At 38.8% G+C, this 19,733-nt stretch overlaps 1 protein-coding gene across 1 annotated transcript; it reads left to right on the top strand.

The window, feature by feature from the left end:
* The first annotated feature begins 1,524 nt into the window (after positions 1-1,524).
* On the top strand, positions 1,525-11,929 carry LOC108672355. Its single transcript, XM_047879761.1, has 5 exons — positions 1,525-1,530; positions 1,737-1,838; positions 8,732-8,907; positions 9,793-9,945; positions 10,086-11,929. The coding sequence occupies exons 1-5, from the start codon at positions 1,525-1,527 to the stop codon at positions 10,171-10,173; spliced, it is 525 nt and encodes a 174-aa protein (XP_047735717.1). The 3' UTR covers positions 10,174-11,929.
* The last annotated feature ends 7,804 nt before the right edge of the window (positions 11,930-19,733 follow it).

A 19,733-nucleotide genomic window follows, 5' to 3' on the forward strand; every position in this document is an offset into this window, starting at 1 on the left:
GCCTGAAATTATCCTTGTTGCATTTCTTTGAACATTCTCTATTAAATTTTTGTCCTTTTCAAATCTCGGTGTCCACACAACGTTTCCAAACTCTAGATTAGGGCGCACGACAGCTACAAACAACTGCTTCATCGCCTCTGCATCTAGGAAGTCGTTAGAGCGTCTGATTAGACCGAGAAGTTTGTTGGATGTATTAGCTTTCGTTTCAACATGCTTAGAAAATTTCAGCACCTTTCAGCTTTGTCCTATATGGCGGGAAAGATGTGATCTAAATGAACTTGTAAGTAATTCGCAAGCTGGACGCTTTTCATGTGTAGTAACTTAACGAATAGATGCTTGTTAAAGCTTTGACTGCATGTTTTAAAGCCAAAAATACTTGCCAAAAGTCCACATTTATAAACATTTTGTACCGTCAGAACATATGGAGGGAAGTGCAAGTCCAAGCATTTTTCGTGATGCTGTTGTGTTCTTCCATTTATCGATGAGTCAAGAACCTCAATGAGTTTCATGATAATTTTTTTGCTGCCTCTTGATCACCACTTCTTTTATTGGGTCCATCCCGATTTAAATTCTGACTGCTAATTGGTCGATCTAAATTCATTCAAAATTAGTAGCAGCCTGGTGGCCGCAGAAAAAGATTAGTGTGGATAATACCTACTATATATATATAGGCACCATAAAATTAAATCTGCACGTAGAGGGTTTATCGATCTACGTCATCAATTGTTCACGTCATCTGGATTCGTTCAATTTTTCAATATGTATATTAAATAAATTATGATTCACACAAATATAATCACTTGAGTTACAAAAAATACCCAATAACCGGGGCAATTAGAAAAGACCATTCATAACGAGAATGTTTTCTTTTATAAAATTGAAATTTTATTATGTTCTTGTGTGTTAACTCATTCCTAAATCCTCTGTCTTTTCAGTCATACATCGAAGAATACTCGGAGGACATTTAGATTCATTCGTCCTGTTCGTGCAGGGAATACCATTAGTCGAAGTAGAAAAAATATAAAGAAAAAAGAGGCATTGCGTGTTTTGAGTAGCACAAAAATATTTTTTCTTCTATCAAATCGGACGACAGGAGACGATTTAAACTAGTAATTCAGGTATCGCTGCAATGCCATGCAGGCTTAAGGGCCATTATCAGTGATATTTTTTTCACCCACACAGGCATAGTAGCTAGTGCGTTTAGACACTTGAAAATCGTGGCCAATCTGTCGTTCTCCAGTGATTCTATTCAACCTTAGGCTTTTTGTTTAATAGAGTATTTTATCTAGCACTGTATGCAGAAATCAGCTTTTTTTATTAACTTACAACAATATAGAGCTAATTATAAATGACTTCTCTCGTCTTATCATATCTTGCGCAAGAACAGTCTAATTATGGGGTGAATTATTTATCAATCATCGTCAGGACAATAAATATGAGGATGTCCGCAAACTTTTGTTCCACGTATTTAATCGGCAAACTGGAAAACTGATACGTTGATGCTTTAAGTACAAAAAGTTCCCGATGCAGGTTTGTAGTACATATATTCGAGAAAAAGTGCCAAAATTCATTGTATAACGAAAGGAATCCAGCAATGCAACGAGCTTCCCCGGGAAAATTCTGCAGTGTAACGAGTTCCCAGGAGAATACTGCAGTATAGTGACCTCTGAAGAATTCTCTTCATGGGACTGAGAAACTCAGATTCCGAGGGAAGGATATGCTCAGTGTTTTGTTAGCCTCATCAGAGAGAGCGTGCGGATGCCAGAAGCTCCGGAGGGCAACTGCGTGTAAAGAACAACTATAAAATATTCCTTGTTCGTCATCTCGTCTGCTTCAAGGTGAGACACTGGGAGCTACACGTAACACATCCCATCAAGATAATAACTAAGACTCGTCGATTTTTGTTTCATTATTAATGTAATAGAAACAGGTACTTAGCGTAACTGCTTGAGGGCAACTGAATTCCCTTGCCTCAGGAAAGTTGCTCCCTCATCCAAACTTTATTCTGAGAATTACGAAAGGATAAAAGACACTATGTATTTCCCTTGCTTCTCCTCTAAATAATTTTTTCTTAATCAGTATTTAAGCGCATGTAATCTCTTCGCTAAATTTCTGATAAGTCCTTGTTCTGCCCATATGTATGGAAAATATATGCTTTGAATAGTTGAATAATTTACAGGCATGAATGTTTTCACATTATGTTTTAATTGAACTGGGATCATTCATTGACCGAATATAATTCGATCATCAATCTTCTTACATGCCAGTACTATCTTATTATTACTTAATTTGAAAGTGTAACCGTTGAATGAAATGAAACTAAAATTTCATTTACTTGAATCACTTGTAATACTTTATTTACTTGAACGTATTAGGAGTGGCGCAGCACGGACACTAGGAAAACATTTTCTGGAAAAGTAAATTCCGTTTGCAATTGTTAAAAGAAACTTGTAAAGTTTAACATGCAAAAGAATAGCAAATAACATACAAGTTAAAATTCATCACCAAGTAGATGCGCAGTTGAAGATTTACTTTATGTATACAAGAATAAGATGTTTTAAGAACACTCGTTACCTCATCGCGCACAAAACGGAGGAAGGCCTGAAGTCGGGTTATTTTAATAAGGGAAAATCCACTCTTTTTGTGTCAGCAAAAGAAAATGTTTTTTAGACGTTTTCAGAAATATATTATGAAGAGTCCATGTCGTACTCAGCACGCACATAACTCGGATTTGCACACCTTTCAGATGCATTCGTCGTTACTATACACCATCATATTTGCAGAGATATTACAGAGAAAATAAAAAGGTTTTATTCAAAGTGATTAGACCGTGATAAATGCAGCAGTAATTTTGTGTGCTTAAATGTTGCCTCGATGGTTAACACTTCAAAGTTGTCAAGCGTCCGGAAAGTACACTAGTGGTGCATTTGAGTTAAATTATAATTATATCGCAGCTACACGGCAGTGCGACTGTAACGTTTCTGCAGATTATACTTCCAGGCGCTAATTTTTGTCTCAGTTAGATGGTATATAGGGCATGCCAGTTTAATGGCATTTTTTTATTCGTAGGTCAAGGGTACTTTAAACTCTTTTGGCTTTTTTGTGGAAACATCGGGCATAAGGAAGCTCGATGTCCTTCATCTGACCAATGACTGGTATTCAAGACGTTTTAAATCTGTCGAAGAGTTTAATTAATTGCGGGCTTTATCACTCGTATTCAAGTTTTTCATCAACAAGTAACCAACTTTGAATTTATTTCAAGTATCAATGAAAATCTTCATGGCATTGCAACACATTAGTTGCGTAGCACCCGTAAGCCCGCTAGAAATTTTACCATGGGTAAGAAGCTCTCGTGAAGCAAAGTACGCATGCCATAAATTTTCCTGGAATGACTCATTTTAACTTAAAATTACCCTAACTGCTTGCTCCGTGAAAACTCTGCAAACTATCTTTAAATTCGAATCTGGTTCGAATTTTCAGTTATATGAATTTTTCCATCCTGCAAACACCCTAGCTCACTCACAAAGAGGCCTTCGCTAGTAGAATAGGCGTATTATGCTTCTCAGGAACCTCATGTAGGGTAATTCTACACATTTCTTTACCGAGGGGAAAAATTATCATTCACTCAATCCAAAACGACAATTCAGAGATAGAGGGATGCTGGTACATTAAGACTACCGAGTGACTCGTTTCAATCAGACATGAAGGTCCTGCTAAAAAACTTGCACCGAGCTCACTGTTAGTATCAATCTCCTTCCTAGATATATTGCCCTACAAGAGGTATACTTGCGCAACTGCGTTATTTGGAAACGTAAATTTTCTTAGCGTAACTAAAGAGTTAACGTTATTTTCTGCTGGCGGCGAATTTTAGTCTGCATATGGGATTGCACTTTCTTTTACATTTTAGTTTGAGGTGGCAATTTCCTTTCATTTGGCATCGTCAGTGCAGTGGGATTGAAATTCGATTTTTGCCCCGTTGGGTTACCAAATAAATCAATTTTTAAAAAGATTCTAAATAGCAGGTTTATGACAAATAAATTTTGAATGGCTTAAGAAACTAACGAGGAGGAACACGGTAAATATATTTTTAAAACCTTTGTTACCTTGTAAGTTCATGACTAATTTTTTAATGCAACAATTTTAAAAAACTCGCTGCCTCAAAACCATGTACATTTCGTTGTACGGAATTACCGTAAAATAACTAGAACGGACTACCAACGTTTCAGACTAAAATCAAAATTACTTCGATACAAATTCGTGACAGTCTTTTTAAATTTACTAGTGTTATATTAATGTTCATGAATAAATTCTTACCTCATATATCACCAATCTATTTTCTAGGCACATAATTCAATGTTTTTCCCCATACTCAAGAAGAAAATAGAATTCGCACAATTTAACAAATATCTCCGTCCGCTCCCTAAAGGTTCCTACTTGTCTAAATCTAAAGCAGCTTCTGGAGTTTTTGCGCTCACTGCACAGCTTCCAACTCCTCGAGAATTGGGGATTTGGAAGGATTTGAACAAGACTTCAATAAAAAATTACATGAACTTCTTCATAAAAAAAGTTTTTTTATCCCGAGTAATCCCTTCTGGTAAAATTCTGACATTTCGGTTTTATGATTCAAAAATTATGAAAATTCTGAATAGAAAAAAATATATCAACAAATAACATCGAAATGTGCGCTGTCGAGACATAAAGATAACTATATATGCAATTTTATTTAACCTTGCCATCAGCGAGGCAAGAATCTTCACAAAAACATGCACCTCAAAGACCAGCAGAAAAAAATCTCAGACAGACACGCGACTCTAGGCTGCGGCAGCATAAAATTCCGAAACCCTTCGATTATATTCAACTTTTTACTACATTCAACATATTGTTACAAAACGCTAACCTGTTTCTGATATTGTTGACCAGCCTTCATGTTCAACATTAAATGGCGTGATAATCTTATGTTTAAATAGAAATTGAGGAAGAAAGAATAATGCAGACATGACTCGGGTTTATTTAGCAATTATTTTATATTATTAATTCTCTGATTTCTTGGTAATTCAATGGCAGCCAACAAGAAGCTCGGTGTTCGTGTCTATGGACATTGAGGACTATTTATTCTACAGTCGCCCGATTTCAGTCCAAACTTAATTGAATCAATCTGAAGAGAAAGTGGTAACTTATTGTTTTCAACCGGACATGATGCCATCGGTGCGGTTAAGAGCCTAATTTTTCAAAGTTATGAAACATTGAGAACTTTGTTTCGTCTGCGTAATTATCAAGTCATTTAACCGTAAGAACTACATAATCGGCTCAAAACTGCGAAGAAATCAATGCTAGGCTCGAAAGTTACTAGCATTTGGTGGAACTGACTCTGGTCATGAACCCAACTTTTAGAGGAAGTTAAGGATTCGTTTACATCTTCCCCTCCTTCCACCTGGCGAAAACAATTTCGTTTGAAAGGGTTTCGCATTAACGGAATTTTTAATCCCAAGTGCAGGCGGAAAGTCTTGGAGGCTATTTGGAAAGCGAGTAGCAATCTTGAACAATCGCCAGACCTCAGATAATCTGCCTAGAGACAGATAAACGTAGAAGATCTATAAATTTAAAAGAAATATTTTACAGATAATCTCTAAATTTTATCATTAAATTATCACAATTACAACTGGCATTGGTTTCTACTGGCATTATTGTTCATGCCAGTAAAACCCAAATTAGTAATATATCGGGAACTCGTTGTACTTGGACATTGGAATTGTCCAAGACGCATCTAACACCCTCACGTTGGACTTACATCCGTCAAAATCTCGTCTTTAGGTTTGTGTTGATATGCCAACTCTTCGGTTAAAATCCACGAGCGATTGAAATGTGGATACGTGATGAAAAAAATCCGAGTAATCACACATGATCCAACAAATCCTATTAATAATATGTATAAGACAAGCCCGTGTCTAACAGAAAATATTGGTGATATTTTTTTTATTTAAATATTCATAATCCTAACCTACTAATTTACTACTAATTTTAAAAGAGTCTAACACTAACATCCTATTTAAAACACGCACAGAGTAAAAATTAACCAATAAAAAGCTATTAGATCGAATCGATGATTAACCTCATTCTCTGCAATTAGACGAGATCGACAAATAACCCTATTAACAAACAAATAAATTGAAGCGGACAATTTTCTAATAGAATTCACCTTCACAGAGGAATAGAATAGAATAGAAAAAAGTGTCGGCGTTGAAGAAATAGGCCCATGGCCTGTTACCGATTCTTGTATTTTTCGTGACTTGATTCACAAGGGATCCGGCCTTTGGAACCCGATCTTTCCATAACTGACGATCGATTGAGATAGCTTCTGGACTTATTGCCTGGTCCGTAAGCTGCTAGGCATTTTAAGACTGAACATATGCTCCTGCATAGCTTTATCTAGTCTGTTTTTGAAGATGTCCATACTCGGAGCTTCAACGATGCTATCAGGGAGGCTGTTCCACATGTCGGTGACTCGGAGCGAGAAGAAATTTTGTCGCATGGATGTGTTCCAACGCTGTTTTTTTAGTTTATAGCCGTGGCCCCTGGTGTTGGTTCTTGTTTCAAATTCTAGTAATCCTTCTGGGACATGGTATAAGCCATGAGTATATTTGTGTACTTCAATGAGGTCCCCACGCAGACGTCGATAACTGAGGCTTGGAAGCTTCATAATCTTTAATCTTTCCTCATGGGACTCGCCTTTCAAGCCCGGAAATATCCTTGTTGCACGTATTTGAACACTCTCTATCAAATTTGTGTCCCTTTCAAGTTTCAGTGACCACACGGCGTTTCCAAACTGTAGGTTCGGGCACACGACAGCAACAAACAACAGCTTCATCGCTTCTGCATCTAGGAACTCGAAAGAGCATATGATCAGTCCAAGTCGTTTATTGGCTTTATTAAATTGTCGACTTCGACATCGTCACTCTGTCGTTGCAACCGTATCTTCTCATACTGTAATCTTGCTCATGCTGTTCATTGTTCTTGCCAAGGTGGATTACTTTACATTTGTCAGCGTTAAGGCCCTGCATCAACGCGCTCAGCTGCGTTGGTCGCTTACGGAGTTTCTTAACTATTACTAGGTTTAATAACTCCCCTCATAAATAAGATCCAAGTCTGAAATTTGGAATGCTATCTTGGTCTATTATTTAAATACGAAGACATTAAGATAAAATTATGTAAACTTTTTATTTCAACTGTTATCAGGGAGGATGAAATTTTGCTCCCCGGTATTCGTAAAGTGTGTGACTTTTCCAGCATTTTCTCGATATACGTCAGTTCAAATATTTTTCTTCATTTATCGCTACCCCAAACATTTCCGAATTATTATTCTAGTATTAGATATAAGCACTTGAAGCCGAAAGTTAGGTGAAACTTCCGTAGATTAAAGCATGATCAGACCTTTGGTTGTCATGCTCTCCTGCAGGCAATAAATCTTTTCTTCAAGGTAAACATGCACTCTTTTTTCCTTGCCCACTGGTCTGGTAAGGTATAGTTTGGGTTTTATTCTGAGAAAATGGGGGGTGGAACCCTTTCCACCCCTCATTTCGAAAATCGATACTTTTGAAAAACTTTCCGAAAACTTTTGAAAAGTGCCCCAACTTCCACAAAAATTGGAATTTCAAAGAACGCTTGCACAATTTTATAGATAAAGACTTTACGCATCGAATGATGTGTCCCGATGTTGTAGCTTAAAAATCCTAGGAGGAAATAGATTTCTAAAGTAGGTACCCATTTTCTGGCCGTTTTCTTAGAATTTCACGTTTCCTATAATTTTTTTCGAAAAATTCACTTCAACATAATGCGAGTTTTTTTTAATTTAAATAAGTGTATCAAGATTCAGAGTAATCCGTTTGTAAATAGCTAAGATAATTTTTAAGGTAGAAACTCCCCTTAATCAACGTTATTTTATTGTCTAACTCTAATACCTGGTTCAATGCTTCCAGATTTTTGTCGACTAGCAGCACAATGTTAGAACAATGTGCAGCAATACCTTCATGCTGGTGTAGAGAAAACCGTGCATCTTACAGAAGTTGTAAGTGGATACAAATAATCGCTGCAATCTGCCTTCTTTTAGTTATATTATAGTCATATAATAATTTTTTGTACGTTTTATGAGTAGTTAATCCCAACGAACGGAGTTTGTTTCATTCCAAGTAAACTGCCTTTAAAATATGACCCTTCTACTTCTCCATTTCACTTATTTAAATTATAGAGACTCAAGGTTGCTGTGATAAGGGCTGCTTTGTTCAGTGTTCTTTTTTTTTTAATTCTAGGTATGCACATTGCACATCATTGAAATTTCTGTCTATAAAGGCACTTAAGCTTTAGAATAAAGCTATAGTGCCTTTGTAGGCAAAAAAGTTTGATCATCTAAAGTTTAGATGATCCAATGACACATTTAAATCATACAAATGCAGGAATAGAAATCGTTACTAGAAAGTTAAAAGCAAACAAAATAGCTAAAAAATTCACCATTTCTTTATAAGAAAAAACTATTCTCAGTTCAGCTCTATCGTTTCAGCAGACCTAAAAGCAGTCGAGAGATCTAAGTAGTTACTGAATTACTAAGCAGTCACTGAGTTACTAAGCAGTCACTGATTTACTAAGTAGTTACTGAATTACTAAGCAGTGTCTGAATTTCAAAGTAGTTACTGAATTAAACGTCCGAACTAACAAGTGCTTATTTCTATTCAATTACCAGAGCAGACATGGAGTTTTTGGTTGGGTATCAGTGCTACGGAAGTTGACTGTGCTGGCTCTCGCCGCTCGCTGGGCGCAGGCGCTGCCCAAGCCAGGAAGCTACTATACAGACGAGGCCGCGCACCGCTTAGTGCACTTCGACCTTCACAGTGGCGACTGTCTACTTTTTGGTGACAGGTGAGAAAAACTTGAGTCGTATATTTGAAAATTTTGAGAGGCAATCTTTGGTTATAAAATTCTCTCTCACCATAGATTGCCATGATTGTCTCTCACCAAAGATTGTCATGATTGTCTCTCACCAAAGATTGCCATGATTATCTGTCACCAAAGATTGCCATGATTGTCTCTCACCAAAGATCGCCATGATTGTCCAAACTCGCCAAAGATTGCCATGATTGGTGAGCTTTCTTAACTATAATACAAAGAGGCACGCACGCAGGAGCCCAGCCAAAAACTTCCCGCATATACTCTAGTCGGGTGAGCTTTCTTAACTATAAAACAAGAGCCACAAGCGATTCTACGATCGCGATTGTTTTATTCCTTAATTGTTTTAACGCTATTTTGGGATGTTTCTAACAAGGTTTTAGCGTCACATTATTTTATTTCTAGTAACTCTGTAGTGCTATATTCTTTTCTTTCTAATAAATATTTAGCGTTATATTGGTGAGTTTTTAATAACTTCTTAGCGCTATATTGTATTGTTTCTATTAACTCTTTTGCTCCGTACTGACTTCTTTGTGACAATTCATTAGCGCCATATTGCCTTCTCTGTTTCTAACAATTCTTTAGCGCCATATTGTCTGCTTTGGTTCTAACAATTCTTTAGCGCCATATTGTCTGCTTTGGTTCTAACAATTCTTTAGCACCATATTGTCTGCTTTGGTTATAACAATTCTTTAGCGTCATATTGTCTGCTTTGGTTCTGACAATTCTTTAGCGCCATATTGTCGGCTCTGTTTCTAACAATTTTGGCGCAATATTATTTGTTTTGACTCTACTTAATCATTATGGTTATATTGCATTGTTTCTAACAACTCTATCGCAATAAGTATTGCATTTCAGGAGTCACTGTGACTGCAACGAAGCTTTCCGGGCGTGCCTGAAGGCTGAGGGCAGCGGCGCAGCGAAGGAAGTTGGAATCGCATTTTTCTCCACAGGCTTATTCCAGTGCTACCGACTCGCGCCTCCCACGCACGCATGCACCAAGTGGGCAGGGTAAGTAACATATTCTTTAAAAAAATAATTATTTTGTGTATAATTACTTATAATTACAAGTATTTATAAATATATTAATTCTTTTACATTAAGTATAAATAAAATTTCATAAAAAGAATTGTTTGGTGCAAAAATTACAGGATGCTGACTCAGGCATGTCAGGAGTACAAGTTTGGCACCTCAGGCGAACTTCGCTGGCAAGTCTTTGACATGGCCGCCTTTGAATAGATTCCTGCCGATACCACGCTCATCTGTAGCCAACATTGACAAGGCAATGAAGACCTGCCCAATGTACATCGAAGTTTTTGGGGAGGCGTGTTCGATTTTAATTGTGTAGACTTCAGAGGGATTTAGTCCGAGAATTCTATTTAATTTTTGAAATCTTAGATTTTTATTTGGTCCTCTAAATCTCTATCTTCGTACATATCTACCTGCGGTCTGCCATATCTGCATTCTCAACGCTCCTCAACATTGCATCTCAATTCAGACATGCGATCGATTCTACATTCAACTAATGCGTCTAAGTATTTTAAAAATCTTCCGTATACTAACTATCGCATTGTATGCTACTATATACCTATGTATAGTGGTATATGAACATGTATAAAGCAAAAACTACCATAGTTTCATCAATAACCGAGATTTCATTGTTTTCATGGCGTAAACATAATAACATTATTACTTGAATTTGTAGTCTGCAGATTTGAGTTCAAGCAAGACTAGTTTACTACTACTGTTTATATGATAACATTTCCATAATAAAACGTGCATAAGGTAATAGCAGTGCCGTGCGATTGGCGAACAACGTTACTTTTTCTATTCGAAATCCTTGAACACTCGGAGCGACCGACCGCTCCTTTTACTAATGCGTGGACACTTCATGCCGGAGGTTCATCGGCCTGTCACCTGCATAGAGCGAATGGTGCAAGAGTGTCTCTTGCTTTGGATGCCGTATGTGCAGTTTTCCGAGCATCACCCTTTTATATGCCACCAAAAATTTCTCTACGAGAGAAGGTCATGGCATCCACACATTTAAGAAGATGAATAAAAATATCACCCATTCTTGCCTAAAGAAATGGGCACACTTTCGTGTCGTGACATTTTTCTATTTTTTTCCCCTACTGTTACGTGAGATTCAATACTGATTCAATTTCCTCAAGACAAGTTACACATTTCAGTTGTACCGTGATTAATTACTACCACACAAAGACACAACGCTAAAAAATTCTCATGGATCTCTCTCAAAAAGCTGGTGAGCTGCACTATATACCATGGCGGTGTTCGTGTTTTACATCAGGCAATCTATGCAGTCTTGAGAAAACTTGAGGTATAACCACTTTTTTGTTAGTTGCCCCTACAAAGTTTCCGGCTACTTCTAAAAATATCAGCAGCAGCAGCGCCAAGGGCTCAGTCTGTAATTATGACTGGCCAGACCACTCCCAACCTGCACGAATTTTTAGTGCGATTGGTTGACCGTCAGCGGGTCGACGAGTATGTTGTAGGGGATCGCTTCTATCACTTCCCCGCAATTTGATGTACTGTAACATACGAGTACGTGCTGTTCGAACGCTACTGGTCGAGTAAACACTTGAGATTTTGACACGTTATTGTAATGTTCAATTCAAATTATATTTCAGTTATCCTCGCTACATTTTACCAGTAGAGCTAAGCCCTTCCTCGAGACAAGTTTTATTACAAGTATGCCGTTCGTAGTGGAAACTTACTTCAAATTCAATTCCGCCAGGAATTACATTTTTCGCTCAGTATTAGATTTAAGGGGAGCGTCTGGGTGTTTTTGTAACTAGTTTATTTAAAGACGTATCACTTGGAAATTTTGTACACGTATGTAAAACAGAGATCTAAGACTTTTTAGTTCGTGTCAATTTTTCGAAATAAATGAAAGAAAACTTGAAATTCTTAAGAAGCGGCCATAAAAGGAGGTACTGTAGATATCTATCTCCTCCTAGGATTTTCAAGCTACACCATCGAGACACATATCATATCATTCGATGCGTAAAGACCATATCAAACAACTGGTTTTTGCAATTTTTCATTTATGTGGGTGTGGGGGCATTTTTTGTAAATTTTTCGATTTTGCCCCGCACAACTTTTGCAGAAACTGTAACGCTCAAGGGTCGCACCCCCCGCAACTTTTTTGCAGAATAATATCCACACTATGACAAAATAAGAAAAACGACAAAGAGCACTTTGTAGATCTTTCTTTTGCGAATCGAACGGTGTATGTCTCATTGTTGTAACTTCAAAACTGTAGGAGGAAATAGGTTTGCAGTGACAATAAGTGTGAATGTTCAGTAGAGCGCGACAAAGTCCCGGACCCTTGGAGTCGGCTTTCAAGGTTGCAAGGAGGAAAGACTAGACGAAACTGGAGCTAAATTTCTGTCAAGCATGGTGCGAACGACTGAACAAGAACCGTCCCGCACGACTGCAGGCGGGTTACTGAAGCACAGCCTGTTCACACTGGCTATTTAACTGCACTGCGTGGAATTTCCCCGTATCTTAAATGTTAAAGAACTCCACCACCCCTAACCCTTTCGCGATCTGTCGTGAACGCATAAATCAATGTACAGAGATGGTTTTGGTACCGCTGGATAGGTCAGAATTTCAGCTTTAAGATGAGCCTATAAACCGGAGAAGCCACAATTGTCGATTTTCGACCCAGACGCTCCCCTTAACGTGCTTTAAATTTCTTCTGAGCGAAAACGATAAAATTAGAATCATGGAAAAACTGAGTATGAGGGAAGTTTTCCAGATGTACAACATTATTATTAAATATTTATCAATTAGAACTCTGTATTGCAATGTAACATCATTCCAACGAAAGGCGGAAAGGTGCATTGACTATTTTCAAGATAATGGTTGCATTTTATAGCGACTTCATGGTCAATGCTATTCATGTACAGCAATCAATTCATCCCTATGATTGTGGTAATAGCCCGTTATTAAATTAGTCAAAGCCGTTATAAAAAACTATCCGGCAAAGTATTTACTTGCCGGGTCCTGCCTGTCGTGTTCGCGCGAGGCTACGTCCACATGTCACATTGTAATCATCCCTCCGTTGATGTAAACATTTGTCTGGCTTTTTTTTCTCAATGCTGATAAACCAAATAAACTTTCCATGCCGTGTCAATGAGGGTATCATTTGAATTTCGGACGTTAACTTCAATTATTTATTATCAAGACTTTAAACATCATAATATTATCCTATAATTAATTATTATTAAATTGGATATTTGTTAATGGCAATATTTTTCATATCTACCAGAATCTCATATAAACCGAAAGTTCCTCGGTCTAGTCGTACATGATACGCTCATTGATCTCCCGATACTAGCTTCACGTAATTATATGGTTAATTTTGACTGCGTTTCTTTTATTCAAAAATAAGTACTGTATATTGAGTCACGGATATCATTCATTGACCAAACAGCCATAACGCGTGCTGACCAATAGGCCTGTCAGTCTCTTTTCCACAACCAACGAGAATAACAATGGAAGATAAAATGTAAGTCCGGCTGATGAGTTTCTCTTTGCTGATTTTCTTAATTTCAATTCAAAAAGTAAAGCAATTCATATGCTCTGAAGAAAATTAAAATAAACACAAAATTTCGTTTGGTAAAATTGGTGTGGTTTCAACCTACTACGCACAAGCTATGAGGTTTTTTCAGAGAGGTTTTTCTGTCTTTCTTAAGAAAAAAGTCCTTACAGTAAATGATGTAGGATTTTACAGACAGTATCTTGTGTCAAGAAATAACAGTGTAGAGAACTGCACGTGTCTTCACGAGTGCGTATAAGATCTGTCTTCCCACCAGTTGAATTGCCGACTAAATGATCGGCAAATTATATAAAAAAAGCTTTTACTTCCCCCCCATTGCTTCTGCTCACTGAAGTGAAATGGGATCACGAGGCGACAGTTGGTTCTGGTTTGTTGGATTATATAATAGAATAAAAAACTCGACACTGGAGTAATAGGCCCATTGCCAGTTGCCGATTATTGTACTTTTCGTGACTTTGCACAAGAGATCCGGCCTTTCGAAGCCTATCTTTCCATAACTGACGATTGTTTGAGATAGCTGCTGGACTTATTGCCAGGTTCGTAAGGTGCAATAGGTATTTCAAAACTGAACATATGCTCTGCATCGCTTTTTGCAGTCTGTTCTTGAAAACATTCATACTCGGAGCGTCAACGATGCCACCAGGATGGTTGTTCCACATGTCGGTGACTCGAAGCGAGATGAAATGTTGTCGCGTGGATAAGTTGCAGCGCAGTTATTTTAGTTTATAGCCGTGGTCCCTGGTATAGGTTTCTGTTTCAAATCCTAGTAATCTTTCTGGGACCTTGTATAAACCGTGGGTATACTTGTATACTCCAATGAGGTCACCACGATGACGTCGATAGCAGAGGCTTGGAAACTTCACAATCTTCAATCTTTATTCATAAGGCTTGCCTTTTAATCCCGGAATTATCCTAGTTGCACGTCTGTGAACACTATCAACTAATTTTTTGTCCTTTTCTAGTTTTGGTAGCCACACGGCGTTTTCAAAGTCTAGGTTCGGACGCACGGCAGCGACAAACAGCTGCTTCATCGCTTCTGCATCTATGTACTTGTAAGAGCGTCTGATCAGTCCAAGTCGTTTATCAGCATTATTAACTTGAGCTTCCATATCCTTAGAAAATTTCAACTCATTGTCAGCATAAACTCCTAAATCTTTTTCCACTGTCGACTTCGACATCATCTCTCTGTCGTTGCAACCACGTCTTCTCATATTGTAATCTTGCTGTTCATTGTTCTTGTCAATGTAGATTACTCTACACCTGTCAGCATTTAAATGAAGCTGCCACGTATCACCCAGTCACCTAACGTGTCAAGATCACCTTGCATCTGTTCTTTTTGCGACATATTCTTCACTGTATCATAAACTTTTGTGTCATCAGATCAGCATACATCGAGTACACGCTAGACACAGCTCCTGGCAGATCGTTTATAAACGCCACGAATATAACAGGCCCGAGAACGCTTCCTTGTGACATGCCGCTGCGCACTGCAGCCCAGTCTGATAGGGTCCCATTAATACTGACACGTTGTCGTCTCCCAACTAGAAAATCTCTGATCCGTTAGAGTACATTACTCTCAATTTCCATAGACTTCATCTTACGTAACAATCGCTCATGTGGGACACTGTCAAATGACTTGGCAAAAATATGGTACACAACACTACTACATCTACTGGCTCCATTTCGTCCAGCAGGTGGGCCCATTTATTCAAAGTAGACAAGAGGTTAGTGGTGCAGGATCTACCGGTGATAAAGCCATGTTGAGAGTATGATAGGGTATTATTATAAGTCAAATAATCGATCAATCGATCCCTCACAATATATTCCATTACCTTGCAAACTACACTTGTCTAAAACGATGCAACCCATGTGCATGTGACGTGACCATAAGCAGCGGCGTAAGCCGACTTCTGTCGGTCGCGCCTTAGTCTTCACTTGTGTTGTTGAAAATAACTATAACTGATAACTATAACTGATAACTATAACTGATAACTATAACTGATAACTATAACTATAACTGATAACTATAACGATAACTGATAACTATAACGATAACTGATAACTATAACGATAACTGATAACTATAACGATAACTGATAACTATAACGATAACTGTATCTAACTTATAACTGAAATTGAATTCCTCTTGTGCACCCACAGCTTCACGATCGTCAGTGGCTGGGAGCGTACGTTAATTGTGAGGAGTTCCTATCAACCGGAGCCTGTGCTATAGGTTTCGCCTACTTTGTGCCAGTTACCTATTTCAATAAATATATTGAACTTGTGACAAAGTCACCACATATATTTTGTTTCCATTCCTTCGTTTTTGTTAACACTTGTCAAACTGACAGGGCGATAGTTGCCCGGGCAGCTTTTGTCACCTTTTTTAAACAATGGTGTCACTTGAGCTTCTTTCCAGTCGCCCGGCAAGATCCCTTCGTTCGATGTTTTTTGACAAAAATTTCTTCAAAAGGAGTGTTGGTAACTATTTGAGCAATCTGAGATGGAAGCCGTCAGGTCCACATGACTTTTTGGGAGCGACCAGGCGCCTGAGAACCTCTTCTTCTTGTATACATTTCAAAACTTGTTAATTTAATGCCGACTGGGCGCTTCCCAATAGCCGAAATACTGTTCAAGCCCACGTCTGTAAATACGCTACCAAAAAACAGATAAAGAACGTTAGTCATGCCTTCATCAGTAAATATCTTTTGTTGATCTACTTTCATATCAGAAATACCGTCCTTAATCTTACACTACAAGCTAGCGCACAAAAAGAAGGCTTTCGGGTTCTTCTTTGCATTTTTGGCTATATTTTTTTCAAAGATTTTTACTGCGGTGCGACAGCTTTCTCTAGCTTGATTTCGAGCTCAAGCGTATAAGATATAATCTGCATCGCTACAAGTCCGTAAATACTGCTGGTAGGCTTCCTTCTTGTTTTTTAGCTTAGCTACAATTAAACTGTTCATCCACTGAGTTTTTTTGGCTCCACCGAGTTAAATTTTAGGTATACGCGCATCAACTGCAGACATAACCGTGTCCTTGAAAAATGACCAAGACTCAGCCACATTCATGTCCTTAATACAGTTTGAAATATTCACTGCATTCACTGCTTCACGGAGATTATCATAGTCACGTTTCGCGAAATTCATACGCTCACGCTTCCGAAAGGTCTTTTCTGTGCAGCACTGAATACTGAAAAACAATGATTGGTAATGGCTTTTGCCCAATGAAGCCTCGTGACGAAGCTCATCTAACATTGATTCATCACTAGTAAACGCCAGGTCTAGAATACTGTGAGTCTGTTTACTTCTATAATGGGCTGGCTTGGTAACGTACTGGACTAAGGAAGAGTCTCTCACAGACTCTATGCACAAGGATGCTGGGTGATTTCCATTTTTTGGAGGGGATCCTTCTGTCCAGTCTAGTTCTGGATGATTAAAATCACCAACGATCAACGTGTGTGACCTACGGAAAGTCATGCTCGGTAAGACTTTCGTACCTTATCGTTATCAGAAGAGCTGTTTGGTGATCTATACACAACACCTATAAGTAGGCTATCTTTGCCTTTGAGAGAAAGTTCGTACCACACTGATTCTCTAGCTGATTGGTGCTCTTTAGACAACTTCACATGCTGGGCCCTATAATGGATTCTGACCCACAACGCTTCACCTCTGCTGCACTGCTCTTCCCTTGTGTTGTGAAAACAATCAAAACCAGGCAACTGAAACGCAACTGGTACAATATTCCCACCGTGATTTTAGGCAGTGTTTCTGTAATACAATTGATGTCTGGACACTCGCTCTCCATCGCCGATAGCTCACTTCTTTTGTTCAAAATAGTCAGAGTTCGTGTAAAAACATTTTAAAGTATTTTGAAGCAGCCTGGGATTTTTAGCGACGTTAGGTGCCTTGGAACAACAATCAGTAATAAACGTAACGTCATCAGCCATTCTCTCACTCGTCTCCAAAGCATTGCTTTTGGGAACGCCAAACCAAACAAGGTTAAATTTTACTCTCTCTCTCTATCGAGCAGCTCACGAGTGCTGTCGCTGGCGAGATCAGAGATGCCCTTTTTACAGCTCTTACCATCTGTGTTATCACTCTTTTCTGTTTTGTGCAGATGCACTTTCACTGCGATGCACTTTCATTTCGATCAGCTCGTTTCGTAACGAGTGTAATTCGTTACGCTACAAGGTCAACTCTTTCTTGTGGTTTTCTTTCATTTCGGCCTTGAAGGCTGAGAACATAGAGGAGCACTTCTCTTCCACCATATATTCGCGTTTTACAGCGCTAGGTGCAAGTTGTTAGCAGTCCTGAATACACCAGTGTAGTCTCGTTTCTGCGAATAAATGAGCAATCTGTCATGCTCAACTTTGCACAACTGTTGCAGATGATATCCCCGCAACGATCACAGGCTACTGTAGTGTCATCGACGTTAACCGAAACCAGGTTGCATAATTTAGAAATTTTCCTTCGCTCATTTTGTGATTTGATCTTTGCATTAAATAACATAGTGATGTCGGCGCTAAAGAGTAGGCCTGATGTGGCCTGTCGCCGATTCTAGAACTTTTCTTGACTTGTTCGCAGAAGATCTAAAATCGTGTCATTTGACCGGATCTTTTCAAGACTGACGATATTTTGGAATATCTACTAGACTTCCACCGGGTTCGATATGGTGCTAGGCATTCCAAGTCTGAACATATATTTTTCATAGCTTTATCTAGTCTGTTCTTGAACGCGTTCATACCTGGAGCGCCAACGATGTCATCAGGGAGGCTGTTCCACATGCCGGTGATTCGAAGCGAGAAGAAATGTTGTCGCATGGACGAGTTGCAGCACGTAGTTTTTTTAGTTTACAGCCGTGGTCCCTGGTGCTGGTTCTAGTTTCAAATTCTAGTAGTCCTTCGGGGACCTTGTATAAACCATGAGTATACTTGTTTACTTCAATGAGGTCCCCACGCAGACGCCGATAACTGAGGCTTGGAAGCTTCGTAATCTTTAATCTTTCTTCATATGACTTACCCTTAAAGCCCGGAATTATCCTTGTTGCATTTCTTTGAACATTCTCTATCAAATTTTTGTCCTTTTCAAATCTCGGTGACCACACGTCTCCAAACTCTAGATTCGGGCGCACGACGGCAACAAACAATTGCTTCATCGCTTCTGCATCTAGGAACTCGTAAGAACGTCTGATTAGACCAAAAGTTTAATGGATGTATTAGCTTTCTTTTCAACATGCTTACAAAATTTCAGCTTCTGGTCGATACAAACTCCGAGATCTTTTTCAAACACCGAGATCTTGACTTCTCAATCAGTTCAGATTGAGACGCGGTGGAGATCAGACGTGCCGTGTAGTCGCTCCAGGAGCCTGACCGACTAGTTTCCTGCTTGAATTGCTTCCAGAACTTTATTACTGTCGTGCGGTTGTGCTGGACTTCCGAAACTTTATTACCGTCGGGCGATTGTGCTGTACTTCCGGTACCGTCGGGCGGTTGTGCTGTACTTCCGGAACTTTATTACCGTCGGGCGGCTGTGCTGTACTTCCGGAACTTTACTAGCATAGGGCGGTTGTGTTCATCAGGCTTGTTTCCGGTGATTTATTGTTTCCGGTGATTTATTGCTGTGAGAGACCCTAGTTAAATCTCAGTGAAGGAACCCGGAAATCATTAAACAATTAAGAAAGAAGACATTTCGATGGCTGGGAAGAAAGTAAACAAGATTGTTAAGAAGGAATGCGGTTCTTCGAAACAAGATGCACCGAAAAAATCGAACAGGAGATCGAAGTGCGTAGTTGAAGATGCATGTAAGTTTTGCAAAAAGACCTCGTTGAGAGAAGATGATCAGATGGTCATCTGTGAACACTGCGAGGATTTCATTTGCATCAGTTGCGAAAAGCTGAGCTCTGAAGAATACTCTTTCCTACAGAAAACAGAGTCGTTTCACTGGTTCTGTAGCGACTGCGAGAAACCGACTCTCCGTGCCAGGAAAAGCGAGAAGCAGATGGAAGATAATTGGTTCGCTCTGTTCGCAGCATTTCGAGCTGAAATGGAAAACATCGGAAAGAGATGAACACGTTGAGTAATTTAGTTGGCTCTTTGAGTAATGAACTGAGCTCGTTGCGCAAAGAGCTGATCGAAGAGAGAGCTCAACGGAAAAATACAGAAAACTTGGAAAAGATGGAACTGAAGAATCACAACGTGGACATAGCCGAAATC

The sequence above is a fragment of the Hyalella azteca genome, unplaced genomic scaffold (genome assembly GCF_000764305.2).
Source record: "Hyalella azteca isolate HAZT.00-mixed unplaced genomic scaffold, Hazt_2.0.2 contig3773, whole genome shotgun sequence".
Lineage (NCBI taxonomy): Eukaryota > Metazoa > Arthropoda > Malacostraca > Amphipoda > Hyalellidae > Hyalella > Hyalella azteca.